Source organism: Mesoplodon bidens (genome assembly GCF_964165515.1).
Source record: "Mesoplodon bidens genome assembly, chromosome: 15".
NCBI lineage: Eukaryota > Metazoa > Chordata > Mammalia > Artiodactyla > Ziphiidae > Mesoplodon > Mesoplodon bidens.
In genome coordinates, this window is record NC_138171.1 from 21,509,668 (window position 1) to 21,528,691 (window position 19,024).

General features: G+C 44.7%; 1 protein-coding gene and 1 long non-coding RNA gene across 9 annotated transcripts in view; one reads left to right on the forward strand and one right to left on the reverse strand.

Moving 5' to 3' along the window:
- LOC308628901 overlaps positions 1 to 19,024 on the forward strand; it is a 52,004-nt gene that overhangs the window by 18,725 nt on the left and 14,255 nt on the right. For 2 of the 3 annotated variants that reach the window (XR_014017596.1, XR_014017597.1), the window contains exon 4: positions 2,563 to 3,295. This is a non-coding gene — a long non-coding RNA (uncharacterized lncRNA). The remainder of the gene's footprint in view (positions 1 to 2,562; positions 3,296 to 19,024) is intronic. The other variant, XR_014017598.1, reaches the window with a different exon arrangement.
- The window catches only part of LBP (lipopolysaccharide binding protein), a 47,213-nt gene that overhangs the window by 4,738 nt on the left and 23,451 nt on the right, over positions 1 to 19,024 (reverse strand). For 2 of the 6 annotated variants that reach the window (XM_081256261.1, XM_081256263.1), the window contains one exon: positions 13,535 to 13,916. The exons of 1 other annotated variant lie outside the window; for it this stretch is intronic. In XM_081256261.1, the coding sequence (XP_081112387.1) occupies positions 13,872 to 13,916 (45 nt within the window). In that variant the 3' untranslated portion in view covers positions 13,535 to 13,871. Of the gene's footprint in view, positions 1 to 13,534; positions 16,263 to 17,012; positions 17,137 to 19,024 lie in introns of those variants that run through there. 3 more of the 6 variants (XM_081256259.1, XM_081256258.1, XM_081256262.1) reach the window with 3 other exon arrangements.

The window sequence follows — 19,024 nt, forward strand, 5'->3', positions numbered from 1 at the left end:
GAGAGGCCCCTCTTTCTGAAGAGCTAGCCAGCAACTGTAAAATAATAATACCCCAACTAGCATTTACTGAGAACTTACTGTGTGACTAGCAAGACTGTCATTTTCTCATTAACTCTCACAGCTACCCCTGAGAAGGAGATTGTTAACCTTCCCACAGTCACACAGCAAGTTCCCATCACTACCTCCTGTTTCCATCTTGGCTGGAACTTGTGCTTGAGTCAGAGTTGCAGAAGGGGAGCGATAATGTCTGTGTCTCAGGCCCAGGCTCTGAGAGCTTGGGGAGCGTCCTGAGAAAGGAGGGGATGCCCTTCCCTGCCTTGGGGGCCAGGGTGACTGGGCAGGGAGCTGCAAGGGACAGACACTGGGTCAGTCCCCCTGTTAAGGGGGCTTCAGCTGTTTAGGGAGGCAGACACGACATGGGTCACAGCACATGGAGGGCCAGTGGGCAGGCTGTCGAGAGATTCTGAGACGCTGGAGGGACTGGGGGGGCTTTCAGAGACGGGGTGAAACTGCACAACTCAGATTGGGATTTGAACCCATGGGCTGGGACTCGAACCTGGCCAAAACCCAGATGGGAACTTGAATCCACTGTCTTTTAATTAAAATCACATATCTGGTCTCAGGACCTACTGAAGTCTTTATGTCTCAGCAATTCAGTGAGAGACAAAGCAATAGGTAAAAAGTGGATTTACTTAGAGGGATACACATTCCATAGACGGAGTATGGTGTGTCTCAAAAGGCGAGAGTGGCCCTGGGAGAAACACACCCCACAGACAGAGTGTGGGCCATCTCAGAAGGCGAGAGGCCCCAAAATATGGGGTGGTTAGTTTTTATGGGCTGGGTAATTTCATAGGCTAATGAGTGGGAGGATTATTCCAACTATCTTGGAGAAGGGGTGGAGATTTCCAGGAATTGGGCCACCACCCACTTTTTGGCCTTTTATGGTTAGTCTCAGAACTGTCATGGCCCTGGTGTCATTTAGCATATGCTAATATATTACAATGAGCATAAAATGAAGCTCAAGGTCTACTGGAAGTCGAATCTTCTGCCATCTTGGACCTAGTTGGTTCTAACCAGTTTATGTCAGATCCAAAGGCTATGTCATTCTTTTAAAGGTTGTGCCCTGCCCCCTTCCCACCTGTTTCAGGGGGACACTGTGGGACATTCAGTCTGTGTAATGCTCATAATAGAGCAAATCATACTTGTTGAATTTGTTTCCGCTTATTTAATCCTTTTCTAAGAGGATTGAGGGGATTTTCAAGGGAAGGGATCCATGGTATCGGGGAGGATGGTGTGAAATGAGCCTGGAGACGTGGACAGGTAAGAATGTTCACCTGGAGATGTGGGCAGGTGGGGATTTTCACCAATGGGTGTGGTCAAGGGAATTGTCCTAGAAAGCAGAGAAGTTTGACTGGAGATCTGGAAGGCATCCTTATCAATATGTACTTCTGTTGAGGTCAACGCTGCACATTGTTTATGCAAGACCTCAACTCCCCTTCTTTGTTGTTAGCAGAACCCTGGATTAGTTGAAGTGGCCACCTGCCCAGCTAAAGAGCTACATTTCCCAGCACTGGCAGCTAGTCCTGGCTAATGAGATGTGAGCCAACAAAGCTGGGCTGGTGTATTAGTCTGGATTCAATCAGGAGAGAAAAATGGTAATTTGAATAGGGAAAGTGTAATATAAAGAATCATTGACTATAACAGAGGATTGAAGTAATGAGGGGTTGCCTAGTAAGAGGTGAAGAGAACTCTGAAGAATACAGGTGAAGTAGCAGGTATAAGGAGCAGTCATGACTCTCAGGGCTGAGAAAGAGCTTTCCCTCCCCTATGCCCTCCCCCCAGTGCTGAGGTCCAGACTTTGTTGGATTGGGCACAGCTGTGGTTCACTGAACAGCAGAGAAGTTACTGAGGTCTGCCCTGGTGGAACTTGCCAGAAAACTGCCCTCTATCAAACCAGGGAAAGTTACCCTGATACCACTGAGGTATCTCAATGGAAGCATTTGAATACAAAATTGCCAAAGGTGGGGGTGCTGGGGGAAGCTACTGGCCTTTCAGTGCTTCTGGCTGCTGTAGACTGTAGGAACAGGTGCTGGAGCAGCTGCCTGCGCTGTAGGAGGCTGCTGAGTGACCCACCTGAACCAGGAAAGGGTGGGCTCCTGGAAAAGCCCTCTAAAAGGGATTAGATTTGGCTAGTTTGTCCCTTTTGCACTTTGATCTTCCCTTTCTTCCTGCATCCTGGATCCAGAATGAAGAGGACTTGGCACAGAGCTGCAACTGACATGTCACGTGAGTGAGAAATAAACCACTGTGGTGGTCAGCCACTAAGATCTTGGGGTTGTTTGTTCTGCCGCACAACCTGCTGAAACCTGACCAATATACATGAAGAATGTTTATGTAATAATTGCCAGTTACAGTAAATAGAAATTTCCTGTTTTGTAAAATACTATGAGGAGGTGAGAATTATGGTTAAAGAAAGAGCCAATAAGGTCTAAAGCAAAGAGAAAGAGTCATAAAAATATTTCCTGGACATTAGAAACACTGATGCTTTCAAATTTATTACAGGAACAGGAGAAGAAAGAAAAAAGAAAAAGGGAAGGAGAAAGAGAAAGGTAAAACAGTAAAGAAAAAACAAAGAAAATTTGAGAATACTGTGTTTATAGACAGCTCAACTGACTCCTTGGTATTGCTCAGGAAAATAAGAGGAATATTATTAAACCAGAGCAGCCTGGTTGCTGCTTATCTAGAAGCCACTTCGAATTGCCTGTGCGAGACACAATAGGGAGCATCTCTCTGTCCTCAAGACATATGATTGAAAAAGCCATTGTGCTGCCTCTCAAAGGCATCTTAACATGCCTTGTCTGTCCTCATCAGCAAGCACAGGGGCTTCCCGCTGAACTCTAGTTTCAGAATGACCTTTGAGGTGTCCCCAAGGATCCATAAAGTTAATAGATTTTATTTTGAGTCAGACACTTCAGCACACAGTCTCTCAATTTAGTGAGGATCCAGCTATTGGCTTTCATAGAATGTGGCAAGAGACAGAAGCAATTGGCTTTGATGGGTATTAGGAGGAAAAGGTGGCAGAGTGAAAGCCCCGCTGACCCTCTCCAACACCTTTCAGGTGAACAACAGCAGCAGCAGAGACAAATTGACGGAGCAAGTAACAGAAGAACGTGTCATCTGAAATGAATGTGGCAGAATTGAGCAAATTGGCAAGAGTACCTTCCAGATGCACAGAAATATCTGTAACACATTTAAGGAAGACATGGAGAGTCCCTACCTATCTCTTGGATATTAAGTAGGTACAGGTTTCCTAAAAGTAAGTAAGAGGGTCTGGAAGGGTCTGACCAACATCTTTACTTGGAAAGATGAGAACTCAGAGCAAAAGAAGACTCAAGACCTTGCGACTGTCTTCAAGCCCCGGGGTGATGGGAACCAGGGCTGTAAGGATGACTCTGTAACTTTACCACCCTTGTAATTCTCTGAGCTGGGGTCCTATATCAAGCCAACGAGCTAAGGGCAAGGTGAGGAGAGAGAGGTGAGAATCACACCCTGATATCACCCTTGTACAATGCCAGCTGAACAGAGATAAATCAGCTCAACCACACTGGCTAAAGGGCTTTACCAAGAGCCACAAGTCACAAAGGGATACAGAGGATCCGAATCAAATAATGAATCAGGTTGATATTAGTAATAATAGGGCATTGTGCAAACAAATGGATATGTAAACAGTGAATATGTCTTCCATTGAAACACCCATGAGAATAGTTACAAAACTTGACCATGGCTATAAAGAAAATATCAGTAATTTTCCCCCAAATAGAAATAGTAGAGACTTCTTTGACCACCAAGTAATAAAACCAGAAATTAAAACAAAAAGTAGAAATGAGACAAAAACCCAACCACGTGGAAAAATTAAACCCCCTCCTCGGGACTTCCCTGGTGGTGCAGTGGTTAAGACTCTGCACTCCCAATGCAGGGGGTCTGGGTTCGATCCCTGGTCAGGGAAGTAGATCCCACATGCATGCGGCAGCTAAGGGTTTGCATGCCACAACGAAGGAGCCAGGGAGCTGCAACTAAGGAGCCCGCATGCCACAACTAAGACCCAGTGCAAGCAAATAAATAAATAAATAAAATATTTTTTAAAACCCTCCTCAAATTTTATTTACTTATTTTAAAATTGAAGTATAGTTGATTTACAGTGTTGTGTTAATTACTGCTATACAATAAAATGATTCAGTTATACACATGTATACATTCTTTTTTAAAATATTCTTTTCCATTATGGTTTATCATAGGATATTGACTATAGCTCTCTGTGCTATACAGTAGGACCTTATTGTTTATCCATTCTTTATATAAAAGCTTACATGTGCTAACCCTAACCTCCCACTCCATCCCTCCCCCAACCCCCTCCCCTTGGCAACCACCAGTCTGTTCTCTATGTCCACGATTCTGTTTCTGTTTCATAGATCAGTTCATTTGTGTCATATTTTAGATTCCACGTATAGGTGATATCATATAGTTTTTGTCTTTCTCTTTCTGACTTACTTCACTTAGTATGATAATCTCTAGTTGCATCCCCTCCTCAAAATTTAAAACTCCATTTGAGAACAAAAGAAAGTCAAAATTGTAAGTTCAAACAAGATTGGAAAACAAAGATGAAAACACTGTGTCTAAAACAATGAGATACAGCTAAAAAACCATTATGAGAGGGACTTCCCTGGTGGCCCAGTGCATAAGAATCCGCCTGACAACGCAGGGGACATGGGTTCGATCCCTGGTCTGGAAGATCCCACATGCCACGGAGCAACTAAGGCTGTGTGCCACAACTACTGAGCCTGCGCTCTAGAGCCCTCGAGCCGCAGCTACTGAGGCCCGCGCGCCTAGAGCCAGTTCTCTGCAACAAGAGAAGCCACCGCAATGAGAAGCCCACGCACTGGAACAAAGAGTAGCGCCTGCTCGCTGCAACTAGAGAAAGCCCACGCACAGCAATGGAGACCCAACGCAGACAAAAATAAATAAAATAAAATAAAAAAACATTATGAGAGGGAAATTTCTTCTTAAACACGTATATTTCTGAAAAAGAAGACAAATATAAATGAATCAAGCATTCAAAGCTGGAAGATACAAAATGAACAAAATACATCTAAGGAAAGAAGGGCAGAATGAAGACAAGCAGAAGTTAATGAATTAAAGTACGAAACAAAGGTAGAATTGGTAAATGGAAGAGCTGATTCATTGTGGAAGAGAACCCTGCACAGTAAAATAGAGAAGCCACCAGCCAGCCTAATCAGGAGGAAAAAGACCACATACAGAGAACACATAATTAGGATGAGAAATGAAAGACGAGCATGATAAGAGAACATTTTAATATGTATTTTTTAATTACATAAATAATGCACGGATACATAGGCATTAGAAATAAAAGTCAAAGAAGAAAAAAATAGAGTAAAAAGTTAAAGTCAGCTCAGGCTGCCAGAACAAAATACCACAGACTGGGTGGCTTAAACAACAGAAATTTATTTTCTTATACTTCTGGAGGCTGGAAGACCAAAATCAAGGTGCCCACACAGTTGGTTTCCTCTGAGGCCTCTCTCCTTGGGGTGCAGACAGTTCCCCTCTTTACACGTTCGCCCCTCTGTACATGAGCCTCTGGTGTCTCTTTGTGTGTCCAAGTTTCCTCTTCTTATAAGCATACCAGTCAGTTTGATTAGGGCCCAGCCTAATTTTAAGTTCATCAACACATTAAAAGGCCCCATCTCCAAATATACTCACATTCTTAGGTACAGGGGGTGGGGTGGCGTTTTGGGCTTTAGTATATGAATTTTGCGGGACACAGTTCAGCCCATGACACACACTCTCCCTTTTCCCCCCTCAAGTTCCACATCTCTCCCAGAAGTCATATGATTAACCCCATGACATTTGCGGCGCCCAGGACAAGAGTCAAACCAAGGCCCACATACCATATATCTACATACTTTTTGTAAATCCAGCTAACAAACTGTTAAATAGAAACGTTCTATCCTCCTACCTGGACAAATATACCTTCATATTGACCTGAGAAACCATGTTTGGATTTAGAATTCCTGGACTCTACAGAGCCTCTTCCTAGAATGAGGTGTAGGGCCTCCCTTCTCTTCCCTTGCCCGGCTCCGTCTACACCACCAGGGCCTCATGCATACACAGATGGAGACTCCAACCTGCACATCCAGGTTTCTCCACACACCCCTCAAACAGGACCTAGCAGTGGTCACAGCAGTGGTACACTCCATCCTCAGGAAGACATACCTGAGGCAAGGTCCCTACAGACTCTGGAAGGAATGCTGGGGTCCCAGGAATAGGAAGGCTGGTCTAGAAGGAAGGTTCAGACTCTAGATGGGCATGTCCTCTGTGGATGTGGTGCATCTGGAAGGAGGATGAGCAGCCCCTCTAAAGAGCATGCCCAAGGGAGAGGTCCCTCTTGCTCAGGTCTAAGGGGAATACTGCTACAACTAGATATTAGTGGGTATCTTTTTAGACCATTTTACATCCATTTAATATATAAAAAGGAGATTCTAATTCCAAAATAAAAGCTTATTTTAAAAAATGGATTCTCTCTTTTTCTGAGACTTGATAAACCCCCATTCTATCTTGTAGATCTTTCCATGTCAGCATATATAGATCTACTTTATTCTCTTTAATTGTTGAATGATACTATACAGTATAAAGGTAAGGGGGAAATTATGAAGGCCCATTTAACACAATGCAATGTTAATCCTCTTGAAAAGTTGGATGATTTAAAACCAAAATAAATTTAAAAAAATAAAAATTCCCAAGACTGGCTTAAGAAGAAATAGAAAACCTGAACAGACTAATAACTATGGAAGTAGCTGAGGAAGTTGTCCAAGACAACCCCAAGGTTTCTTTCAAATCTATAAGTGACAGGTACTTCCAAAGCTCACCAAACTCTTCCAGAGCAAAAAGAGAGAAGGAAACTGCCCAGTGATTTTTTTTGGAAGAGTATTAATATTGATATGGATTGTATTGTGTCCTCCCCCCAAATTCATATGTTGAAGCCCTAACTCCCAATGTGATGGTATTGGGAAGTGGGGCCTTCCAACTGGGAGGTGGTTAGGTTTGGATGAGGTCATGAGGATGGAGCCCTCATGATGGGATTAGTGTCCTTATAAAAAGTGTCCTGAGAGACATCTCCCTTTCTCTTTGCTATGTTAAGACAGCCAGAAGATGACCATCTGTAAGCCAGGAATTAGACCCTAACCAGAAAGCAAATTGGCAGGACTTTGATCTTAGACTTCTCAGCCTCCAGAACTATGAGACATAAGTTTCTGTTGTTAAAGCCACCCCAGTGTTTTGTTATAGCTGCCTGAGTTGACTAAGATAAATATCGAAACCTGACAAAGCAACAAAGAGAAATTCACAGACTAATTTAATCTATGAATATTGAAGCAGAACTTCATGAAAGATTAAGAGGTAGAATCCAGTAATATAGTTAAAGAATAAAAAACTATAGTCAAGGGACTTCCCTGGTGGCACAGTGGTTAAGAATCCTCCTGCCAATGCAGGGGACGTGGGTTTGAGCCCTGGTCTGGGAAGATGCCACATGCCGTGGATCAACTAAGCCCGTGAGCCACAACTACTGAGCCTGCATGCTCCAACTACTGAAGCCCACGCACCTAGAGCCCATGCTCTGCAACAAGAGAAGCAACCGCAATGAGAAACCCGTGCACTGCAAGGATGAGTAGTCTCTGCTCGCCACAACTAAAGAAAGCCCGCATGCAGCAATGAAGACCCAACACAGCCAAAAAAAAAAAGCATACTTGGAACAGCTGTGCTTATTTTGCAAACTCAGTGAGAAGCTGACTTTTGCATAACTAATTAAAAACCCATTGGGGGCTTCCCTGGTGGCGCAGTGGTTGAGAGTCCGCCTGCCGATGCAGGGGACGCGGGTTCATGCCCCGGTCCGGGAGGATCCCACATGACGTGGAGCGGGTGGGCCCGTGAGCCATGGCTGCTGAGCCTGCGCATCCGGAGCCTGTGCTCCGCAACGGGAGAGGCCACAACAGTGAGAGGCCCGCGTACCACAAAAAAAAAAAAAAAAAAAAAAAAAACATTGATGGGACTTCCCTGGTGGTCCAGTGGCTAAGACTCTGCACTCCCAATGCAGGGGGCCTGGGTTCGATCCCTGGTCAGGGAACTAGATCCCACATGCCTTGAATAAGAGTTTACATGCCGCAACTAAAGATCCCGCATGCCACAATGAAGATCGAAGATCCCGTGTGCCGCAACTAAGACCCAGCGCGATCAAATAAATAAATGTTTAAAAAATAAAAATCCACTGATATTTTTAGCTCAGCAAAAAGCCTCCCACTCTTGTGAAGTTGACATTAGGTGCTCATTTTATGGATAGGGGGAAGGAAGCATGGAGAAGATAAGTGTGTTACTTTCCTAGGGCTGCTGCAAAAATACCACAAACTGGGTGGCTTAAAACAACAGAAATTTATTGTCTCACAGTTCTGGAGGCCAGAATTCTGAAATCAAGATATCCATGGGACAAGGCTTCCTCAGAGATTCTGGGTAGAATCCTTCTTTACCTCTTCTTAGCTTCTGGTAGCCTCAAGCATTTTTTGACTTGAAACTGCATGTCTGATCTCTGCCTCTGTCATCATCTTGTTTCTCTGTGGGTGTCTGTCTCTATGTCCAAATTTATAAGGACACCAGTCATATTGGATTAGGGACCACCTGAATGACCTCGTTTTAACTTGATTATCTCTATCAAGATCCTATTTCCAAATACAGTCACATTTTGAAGTACTGGAGGTTAGGACTTCCATCATATCTGTTTTGGAGGACCCAATTCAACACATAACGGTAAGTAATTTTGAATCATGGAGTATTAGATCTAAAAGGGACTTTTTCTATGAAGCCATCCCACTCTATACTTCCTCTCTGCATGACCTTAACCATGCCCAGGCTCTCCTAAAATGGAAAGTCACCAAGGAAATTCACCAAAATATTAACTATGCTAATCCCTGCAACCCTTGATGACCCTTTAAAATGTAGGCCTTTCAGATCCTCTCTTGTTTCCTGCTGACCTGGGTTTCCACCCTCCTGACTTAACATTTCATGGCTCATCTACCTCCCGAATATCCTCTGGAGCCCCAGCAGAGGGCTTAGACCCATCAGAAAGGGTGAGAACCGGGTGAGATGTCCTTTGGGGAGCTCTGTGATCTGAACAGGAGTGATATGAAAGTCAAACGCAGGGGCACTGAGCATGTGCAGCACAGCATAGACAAAGATATGGAGACAATTAACAGCAGACTCTAAATTGGAGGAGCTATGTGAAAAGGGCCTGGGGCAGCCCGTAGCTGGGGAAAAGATTGGAAAATTAGGTTAAGTGACAAGAGACTTCAAATCAAATCACCAGATACATATTAAGTGCCCAACTCAGTACTGCAGTGAGGCATGGGTGATACAAAGACATATAATATCTGTTTCCTGCCCTCAAGGAAAGTATAATCTACTTACAGTTGTTAGACATAAAACTCAGGAGAAGTAAGATCACAAAATATTTAAATAGCAATTTACAGTGCCACACAGTCATTTGCTGAGTGAACTGTAGAGCTGATGACAAGCTTTTAGAATTCTGAACCAGGAGAGATTATCTGGTTATTTATGGTGTAGATAGGCTGCATATTTTCTTGCTGGGGGGAAACGAAGGGTTAACTGAGCAGGGCAAATCAATGAAACTAAGAGCTGCTTTTTTACAGAGATCAATGAAATTGATAAACTTTTAGCTAGACTTAAAAAAAAAAGATCCAAATAAAATCAGAAATGAAAGAGGAGACATTACAACTGATGACAGAAATAAAAAGGATGATAAGAGACTACTATAAACAATTATATGCCAACAAATTGGGTAAGCCAGAAGAAATGGAAACATTCCTAGAAACATACAACCAAGCAAGGTTGAATCATGAAGAAGTAGAAAATCTGAGCAGACCTGTAACTAGTAAGAGATTGAATCAGTAATCAGAAATCCCCCCCCAAAAAAAAGCCCAGGACCAGATGGATTCACTGAGAATTCTACCAAACATTTAAAGAAGAATTAATGCCAATCAATACCTCTCAAACTCTTCCAAAATACGAAAGAGGAGGGAATACTTCCAAACTCATTTTATAAGGCCAGTGTTACCCCAATGTCAAAACCAAAGTCAGTACAAGAAAAGAAAACTACAGGCCAATATCTCTGATGACTATAGATGTAAAAATCCTCAACAAAATACTAGCAAATCAAATTCAACGGCACATTAAAATTATCATACAACATGACCAAGTGGGATTTACCTGTGTGGGGCAAGGACGGTTCAACATACGCAAATTACACACCACATTAACAGAATGAAAGATAAAAATCACATGATCATCTCAATAGATGCCGAAAAAGCATCTGACAAAATTCAACACCCTTTCATGATAAAAACACTCAACAAACTAGGAGGAGAAATGACCTCAACCTAACAAAGCCCATATGTGACAAGCCCACCACAAACATCGTACTCATTAGTGAAACATTGAAAGCTTTTCCTCTAAGATTAGGAATAAGGCAAGGATGCCCACTATTATCACTTCTATTCAACATAGTACTGGAAGTCCGTGACACAGAATGATTCAGGGATCCGGGCTGCTGGAGGCTCTGTCATTGTCAGTACCTTTATCTCAAGTTACCTTGGGTGTCAAATCCGGATGGGGGAGGGGAGAGGAAGAGAGAGAATGAGACTCAAATAGGGGTGTTTATGGGCTACACCCAGAGTGGCACACATCACTTCTGCCCACATTCCACTTGCCAAAGCTCAGCTACATGGTCACATCTAACTGCAAGGGAGGCTGGGAAACAGCTGTGAGCCCAGGAAGAAAGAGAAATGGTTTTGTGACTAGCTGTCTAGTCAGACTCTCATACCTGCTCTTTTCCAGGTGAGGGAACTTAGGCTCAGAGAGGTGCTAGGTCACAGTGAGTAGAGAAATTGAGAGACCCCAGCTATATATAGTTGATGGAGCAAAAAACAAATGTACGAACATAGTATCTGAAATTATAAACTGACCAACAGAGAAGCCAAAAATATGAAGTTACATAACTATTTTGAGAGAGGGGCTGTAAGTGGGGCAGGTTAATGAAATCAGTAATTTTGTTTCATATTGGTAAATAGAGAGAGACAGAGAGAGAGAGAGAGAGAAATAGGAACATTACTTAATATTTGAAGGTATCCAGAACTAAAAACAGAAATGTTTAAGGAATTAAAAGTTGTTCCCTCTGAGACCTTTGCTGCTTATTATGGACCCTTTTGTACATTGTTGTTTTTGTTCTTTTTTTTAGTTTAATTTTTATTTTATATTGGAGTATAGTTGATTTACAATGTTGTGTTAATTTCAAGTGTACAGCAAAGTGCTTCAGTTATACATATACATATATCCATTCTTTTTCAAATTCATTTCTCATATAGGTTATTAGAGAATATTTTTTTAAAATATTTATTTATCTATTTGGTTGTGCCAGGTCTCAGTTGATGCATGCGGGATCTTCATTGCCACATGCGGGATCTTTAGTTGTGGCATGCGGACTTCTTAGTTGCTGCATGTGAACTTCTTAGTTGCAGCATGTGGGATCTAGTTCCCTGACCAGGGATCAAACCGGGGCCCCCTGAGTTGGGAGCAGAGAGCCCTAGCCGCTGGATCACCAGGGAAGTCCCTATTACAGAATACTGAGTAGAGTTCCCTGTGCTATACAGTAGGTCCTCGTTGATTATCCATTTTGTAGATTGATTTTTTTTAAAGCATGTGCCGAAAATTGCTTTGATTGACATCTTAAAATTTTTATTTTTATTTTTATTTATTTATTTTTTTGTGGTACGCGGGCCTCTCACTGTCGTGGCCTCTCCTGTTGTGGAGCACAGGCTCCGGACACGCAGGCTCAGCGGCCATGGCTCACGGGCCTAGCTGCTCCGCAGCATGTGGGATCTTTCCGGACCAGGGCACGAACCCGTGTCCCCTACATCGACAGGTGGACTCTCAACCACTGCGCCACCAGGGAAGCCCGCCCCCCATCACATTTTCTCTCCTCTGCTGGTTATTTCCCTGGGATCCTCTTCCCAGTAAACTACTTGTACCGGCCTCCTTGTTTCAGAGTCTGCTTCTGGGGAGCCCAAAGGAAGGTAGGTGATAATTGCATCAGCTGTTTACCAGGACCTGGTTATGCCCTATCCTCCCCTCACCCCCAGAAGCTGGATGTGAACCCACTGAGTCCCTAGTCACCCTGCAAGGAGGTATTCCCAGCAAATTTGACAAGGGAGGACACTGAGGCTTTAGAGAGGTCTTTCCCAGAGGCCCAAAGCAAGTCAGTTGGAGTCAAGACTGGCTCTTTCCTCAGTGAGGCAATGTTCTGAAAAACAGACATAGGAACTGGGTCTGTGCTGCCTCTAGTTCCCCTGTGCTGACCAACTCAGTGCCTGCAAACAGGAGGATGCTCAGTAAGCACGTCCAGCCAATAAATATTGAATCCCCACTAGGGTTAAATAAATCCTTTTACATGGATTACCTAATATCATCATTATAAGAGTCCTAGGACATGGCTACTATTATTATCATCCTTATTTTATAGCATAAAGTGGGGGAAAGGGAGAAAGGGACCGGTCCAAGGCCACGTGGCCAGTGCTGGATGAAGCCGAGCCCTTCACAGTCCATCACAGGATGGATGATGGTGGCAGACAGGTGAACAAAAGAGACGAGGCGAAGCCATGGCTCACCCCGCCTCCAGCTGGGTGACAGTGCATCATCCCATCTTGTAATGCATCTCTGTCACACACAGGGTAAATGGGTCTATTCCCTGTGAATTATCTGCTAGCCGGCAGCTCCATCCATCCGCTCATTAACACAATTAAGAAAGCATCCAACGAGCCTTCTGATTCCCAGTCCCTGGGGCCCCAACCACATAACTTGGAAATGACTGTTTGGTAAAGTCTGATCAAAGGCTGGTTGTTCAGTAATTAGAAATCACGGCCTCTTCCTCCAGGCTTGGGGCTCATAAACAACAGTTGGATGAGTCTTTTATTCGGATCGGACCCAAAACCTAGACAGATCCATTTCCTCCTAATTTACACCTGTTTCAATGGGGAGGGCAGCAGGAGGCTGAATTTTTGCTCCCGGAGACCCACTGGCTCCTGTGTCTGCAGCAGACAGACAGGGAGGGAGAGAGGGAGCATGTACTGAAATGAGCCCATGAACTACCCATGAACTGCCCCCAAACTGAGATGGACAGTTGTCTTAGAGAGCCAGCATCAGCTCCAGGTCCAGGGCTGAGCAGGGAGTGGAATCCCATGTTCTCGCATTGAGGTTCCCACAGCAGCAGCGCTGAGAAATGGGAATGTGGTCAGGGTTCATCCTTGAAGACCACAGATGGAGCTGACCGTCCAAAGACCCCTTAAGTAAGAGAGGGTTGGCAGTAGGGAGGATCAGCTAGAGTACCAGATGTTTCCTTCATTGAGCCATTTAATAAATATTTATTGAGGACCTACTAAGTGCAAGCACTCTGCTAGGCACAGGGATCCGATGGTGAATAAAAAAGACAGTGCCTGCCCTTAAAGATAGTACAGGCTAGTGGGGGAGGACGGTCCGTGCTGGTGGGAAAGTAAAATCCAGAGTTAGAGGGGTTGTGGGTGTACGTGCTGAAAAGGAGGAGTGTGGGGACAGAGGCCAGGCCCCCAGAGCTGATAACAGAAATGGTCTTCATCCTCCCAGAATCTCCAGGAATATGCTGCACATCTGGAAATGCAACTTGGCAATCCAGCTGTGGCCCCCAAGCCCTGTCTTTCGCCCTGTCCTCAAACTCTCAGGTACCGGACGTTGGTGCCCAAAAACAGGAAGTCCTAGGAGAGACAAGACAGGACAGGATGGTAAAAGCATCCTCTACTCCAAAAAGATGCATCTCTGATTTAAAGGGAGGCCCACATCTGGGGAAGCACAAGCTCTGCCAGAAACCAGGTCAGTGCATAAATCGAGCGTGTGCCTCTGTTCCCAAGGTCTCCATAAAGCACAGCTTTTGCCAGCTGCCTTCTCTAAGGTGGCAATTTATCTGTCATTTCCCAAGCTGCTGCTTCCTGGCAGACCTCATAAATGTCCCCTGTGTCACCTAAATTCTCTCTCCTTGGTGAATAAGACAAAACTGTGAGCTGCTGGGGTTTATTCTCCTACTTCCTCGTAAGTTTCCATTACCAAAGGGGTGGGAATTCTGAACTCGGAGCAAAATCCAATTCTTTCCTACAGCAACCCATCCCCTGCCTTTGGGGGTCAAACACGTGGGCAGAGCTGACCTCAAAATGTTAATGGAGGGCTTCCCTGGTGGCGCAGTGGTTGCGGGTCCGCCTGCCGATGCAGGGGACACAGGTTCATGCCCCGGTCCGGGAAGATCCCACATTGCCGCGGAGCAGCTGGGCCCGTGAGCCATGGCTGCTGAGCCTGCGCGTCCGGAGCCTGTGCTCCGCAACGGGAGAGGCCACAACAGTGTCTCACTGCCCGCGTACCGCAAAAAAAAAAAAGAAAAAAAAGGGAATGGATATGATAGTATATATACAGTTGACCATGAACAACTGTGGGGTTAGGGGCACCGATGGGTGGGAAACTCCACGTATAATTTATAGTCAGCCCTCCATATCCGTGGTTCCTCGCGGCCGCAGTTGCTCATACACAGATTCAACCAACTGCAGAGATGGTGTAGTACCATAGTATTGTATTTATTATTGAAGAAAATCTGCGTAAACCCGGACATGGGGCCATTCAGACCCGTGTTGTTCAAGGGTCAATCTAACAAATCTTCTAATGACTTCCATTGTGCCAAACTGAGCTAGAAGCTCTAATCTTCATAACCGCCCAGTGAGGTTTGGGCTACACCCCACTTTACAGAGGAGAAAACTGAGGCCAGCTGCATGAACTGTCACTCAGTCCTTGCTTTGAACAATGACCTGTCTCACTCCTTATAAACTCTCAACCATAGTTGGATGTTGAGTATCTCAGGGCACAAAAGGGCTCTGGATATTTGTTTTTCAAATGTCTCAGTTGATCTCTGTTTCAATGTTCCTGGTCACTCTGCTGCCTGCCCCTCTCTTTAGTAGCTGTTGTTTGCTGGATGTTGACTATGTACCACGCACAAAGCAGCATCTCCTTTAATGCTCACAAGCCTGCCAACCCAGTCATCCCACCTCACGGATGCTCTTCTAGAAAGATAACCTGAACCGTGGGGGCACAGATGGCGCATAAAATGCTTGCTCAGAAGAGTGGAGAGTCTGGTGAAGAATCAGACATATTCCTTGGTATTCAAATCGTTAAGTAAATTATGGTCCCTTGCATGCTTGGGACAGAATTTAACATTGGTGGGGGGAAGGGAGACTAGACTGCAACCAAAAGAAAAGAAAGGAAACAGGTCTGAGCGCTAGCAAGGCAACTATCCATGACAAGAAAACAATTTCAAAAAATGCTTGGAGGAGACAAAAGGCTGGAAGGACGTACACCATAAGTCAAGCTATGAGTGTGGTGGGGCCATGGGTCTATGAGGGACGGCACACCAAACATGTATCTATTAGTACATCAAAGCTCTTCCACTTAAGAACTTAGAAGAAATTTTATTTTAATTAATTAATTAATTAATTTTGGCCTCACCACACGGCTTGTGGGATCTCAGTTCCCAGACCAGGGATCGAACCCGGGCCCTCAGCAGTGAAAGTGCCGAGTCCTAACCACTGGGCCACCAGGGAATTCCCAAGAAATTAGAAGAAATTTTAAAAACTTACAAATGGCTTTCAGAACCTGAGCTGTTGGCATGGCTAGGATTGCTGTATTTTTAAAACGAGCTGGTCTTGAGGTTCTCCCAGGTCACCCACGGCCCGGGGGCGGGGCGGTGGGGGGTGGAAAGTTGTGACACAGGTTGTGTCAAATCCCTCCTGCCCCCACAGAGGTGCCACTTCTAAAGGACATGTGGACGGCTTCATGGCATCCAGCTGACCCTGAACCATCCCACCCCTGTGGAGGCTTTCCCAGCTGCAGGGTTGGGCTGGGTCCCACCCACTGAGTTATAGCCTGCAAACCAGGAAAGTTAACCAACCCCCCTCCCCAATTCCTCAGAACCCTGCTGAACCCACTGACCTTGTGGATCTGGAGAACAGGGTCATAGAGCTGAATACGCTTTAGCAGAGGGAGGGGGAAGCCTTCTGCCAACTTATCTGGAGGTTGAGGCAGAACATCCAGAGAGATTTGTTAATAAATAATTACAGAGAAAAATTTACACCAAAAAGTTCCTCTCTGCAAACGCAATACATGGTATATTCCCATTTAATTATCACCAAAGATTGGGATTATTATTCCCATGTTACAGATAAGGAAATTGAGGCACAGAGTGGCCAAGTAACCTGTCCTAGGTTACATAGCTAGAAAGTGGGAGAACTGGGATTTGATGCCAGGCAGACTGACAGAGGAGCCTGAGCCCTCAGCCATGGTGCTCTGTGGAGACATTGGCAGGGATGGGGCAGCGTCTACTCATGATAAGAATCCAGTGGGCATTTGCTCCCTGCCCCCCACTTGCATCCTGCTTTCTACTGCAGCCAAATGAAGCAGGGTCTCATGGAAACAGGGTTTAGGTCTTTAAGCTTTATTTTTTGACCAGGGAGATAGCAACTAACTGGGGAATGTGATTTTAGAGGTGGGCTGCCTTGTACCCTGTGTATTAATTTGGTTCTCAGTCTCACCTGTCACTTCAGGGTGTGTGTGGGCACTTCTGTGAGCCCCTCTTTCTCTCTTAGGAGGAGGTTTACTGTGTTCCAAAAACTGCCCCTATCCTCAGCCCTCCTTAGAGGCCCGGAATGAGGTGAGGCCGACTTCAACACTCCTGTCTCACAGACAGGCCACTGAAGCTCAGAGAAGAGAAGTGACTCACCCAAGGTCACACAGCCTGCAGGAGAGCCCTGGTCCCAGCTTTCTTTCCCTGAAAGAGCAGTGTCCACTCTTGACTTGGAAAAATCCATAGTGATACTTACCATTGACCTTGGGGTAGAGGGTGTTGAGAAGGTAGTAATTGAGCAGCGCCTCCAACAGCTCCACCTGGTGGAGCATAGGAGAGGTACACCATAACCACATGTACCATCTTGCCCACCAACAAACCTCCACAGAGGCCACCCCATGGGTGGGGTGGTTTTGTATGGGTTGACATGGCAAAAGGCTTGAAAAAAAGCAAATTTCAGGTAGATACCTACATCATGCTACTACTTTATAAGGTAAAACTATTTTGAGATGCACATTTATATGTGTACAAAGGGATAGAAAAATTTGGAAGACTACACACCCAACTATCTATCCTCCAGGAAGAACATCAAGGTTTGGCTTAGCCTTATCTTTAGTAGCTAATTTTTCTTTTTACAGTGGAAATGTTTTCCCAAGTTACTTATATAATAAAAAAGATTTTTAAGTCAAAACAAAAATTATGAAACCCAACTTTTAACACTCACTATGTGCCAGGTATAGGGCTCAGAGCATTACGTCTACACCTGATTCCATTTTCACTATAACACTTCGAAGCTAATATTAACGTCCCCATTTCACAGATAAGAAAACGGAGGCCCACAGAATGAGAGTGACTTGCTAGAAATCGGGCAGCAGGGTCTGAATTTGAATCCAGATTTATCTGATTCTACAGGTCTTATTTTATTTATTTATTTTTTTTGCGGTACATGGGCCTCTCACTGTTGTGGCCTCTCCCGTTGTGGAGCACAGGCTCCGGACACGCAGGCTCAGCGGCCATGGCTCACGGGCCCAGCCGCTCCGCGGCACGTGGGAATCTTCCCGGACTGGGGCACGAACCCGTGTCCCCTGCATCGGCAGGCGGACTCTCAACCACTACGCCACCAGGGAAGCCCTACAGATCTTATTTTTTATGGTCGATGTTCTGAAAACATGATAGGATGTCTTTTTGTGACTCTTTACATATGAGTAATTTACTTCATAGAACATTTTTACATGCCATGCACAGATACAATATTAGTGTGTCATTATTCACTTTAGCCTTTGTTCTCTGAAAGGAGTCATCCTTCAGGGTCCCTGTGGGCAATGTTTCTCCCCACACTTGATGTATTTTTTCCACTTCTACTTGAGGGAAGGTCTGGGAAGTGGGGGGCAGGTAAAGTGTGGTCAGAGGGAGCCAGCATCCATAGGATGGTAAAAAGGGAGCCAACTGCTATAGATTAAAGTCGTTCCATCTCCTCCTTGGCTTGTGAGCAGCTGCCATCACCCCACCTTCCCTCTTTTCAGAAATCTCTCCTCGATTGTTTCAGCCCACATAAAACTTCCCATTCTTTTTCCTCCTTTAATATGGCGCCATCTATTTCACCACTTTTTCCTCTTTGTGGAAATCATCCTTTGGTTTTGCCTGCCCAGCACTCAATTCCTTTTGTTTTAATAATAGTCCCTATTTTCTCCTGGGGAACCCTCCTTTCCAATCTCAGTCCGTGTGGTTTGGGACTGCAAATCCTGGCTCGGGGAGTGTAGATTAAACCCATGCTCAGCCAGTTGACCTTGTCCAATTTCCAACCACGTGATTGGCTAAAGAATGGGCACATGACTAAGATTAATCCAAAGAGGGCTTTTTTTTTGGGGGGGGGGTTAAAAAAAAAAAAAGAAACTACAGGAAATTTGTGAGTTTTTCACCAGTGGGAAGAACCTGCCTGAGGATGAAGCCAACACAGATGAAAGCAGAATGGAGAGACAGAGATTCTTTTTTTTTTTGGAATATATTCTTTTTTTCTTTTTCAAAAATTGAATGAAAGATTCTTTAAATTCTGTAGCACTCTACAATTTTCAGAAGTTTCACACACATGATTTTATACAATCAGTTAATAACCGTTTTCCCCCTATATCGCCCCTCTCCCCTTCCCTTGGAGAGAGATTCTTGTACTAATTTGAACACCTGGATCCAGCTATGCCTGAAACCTCTAGC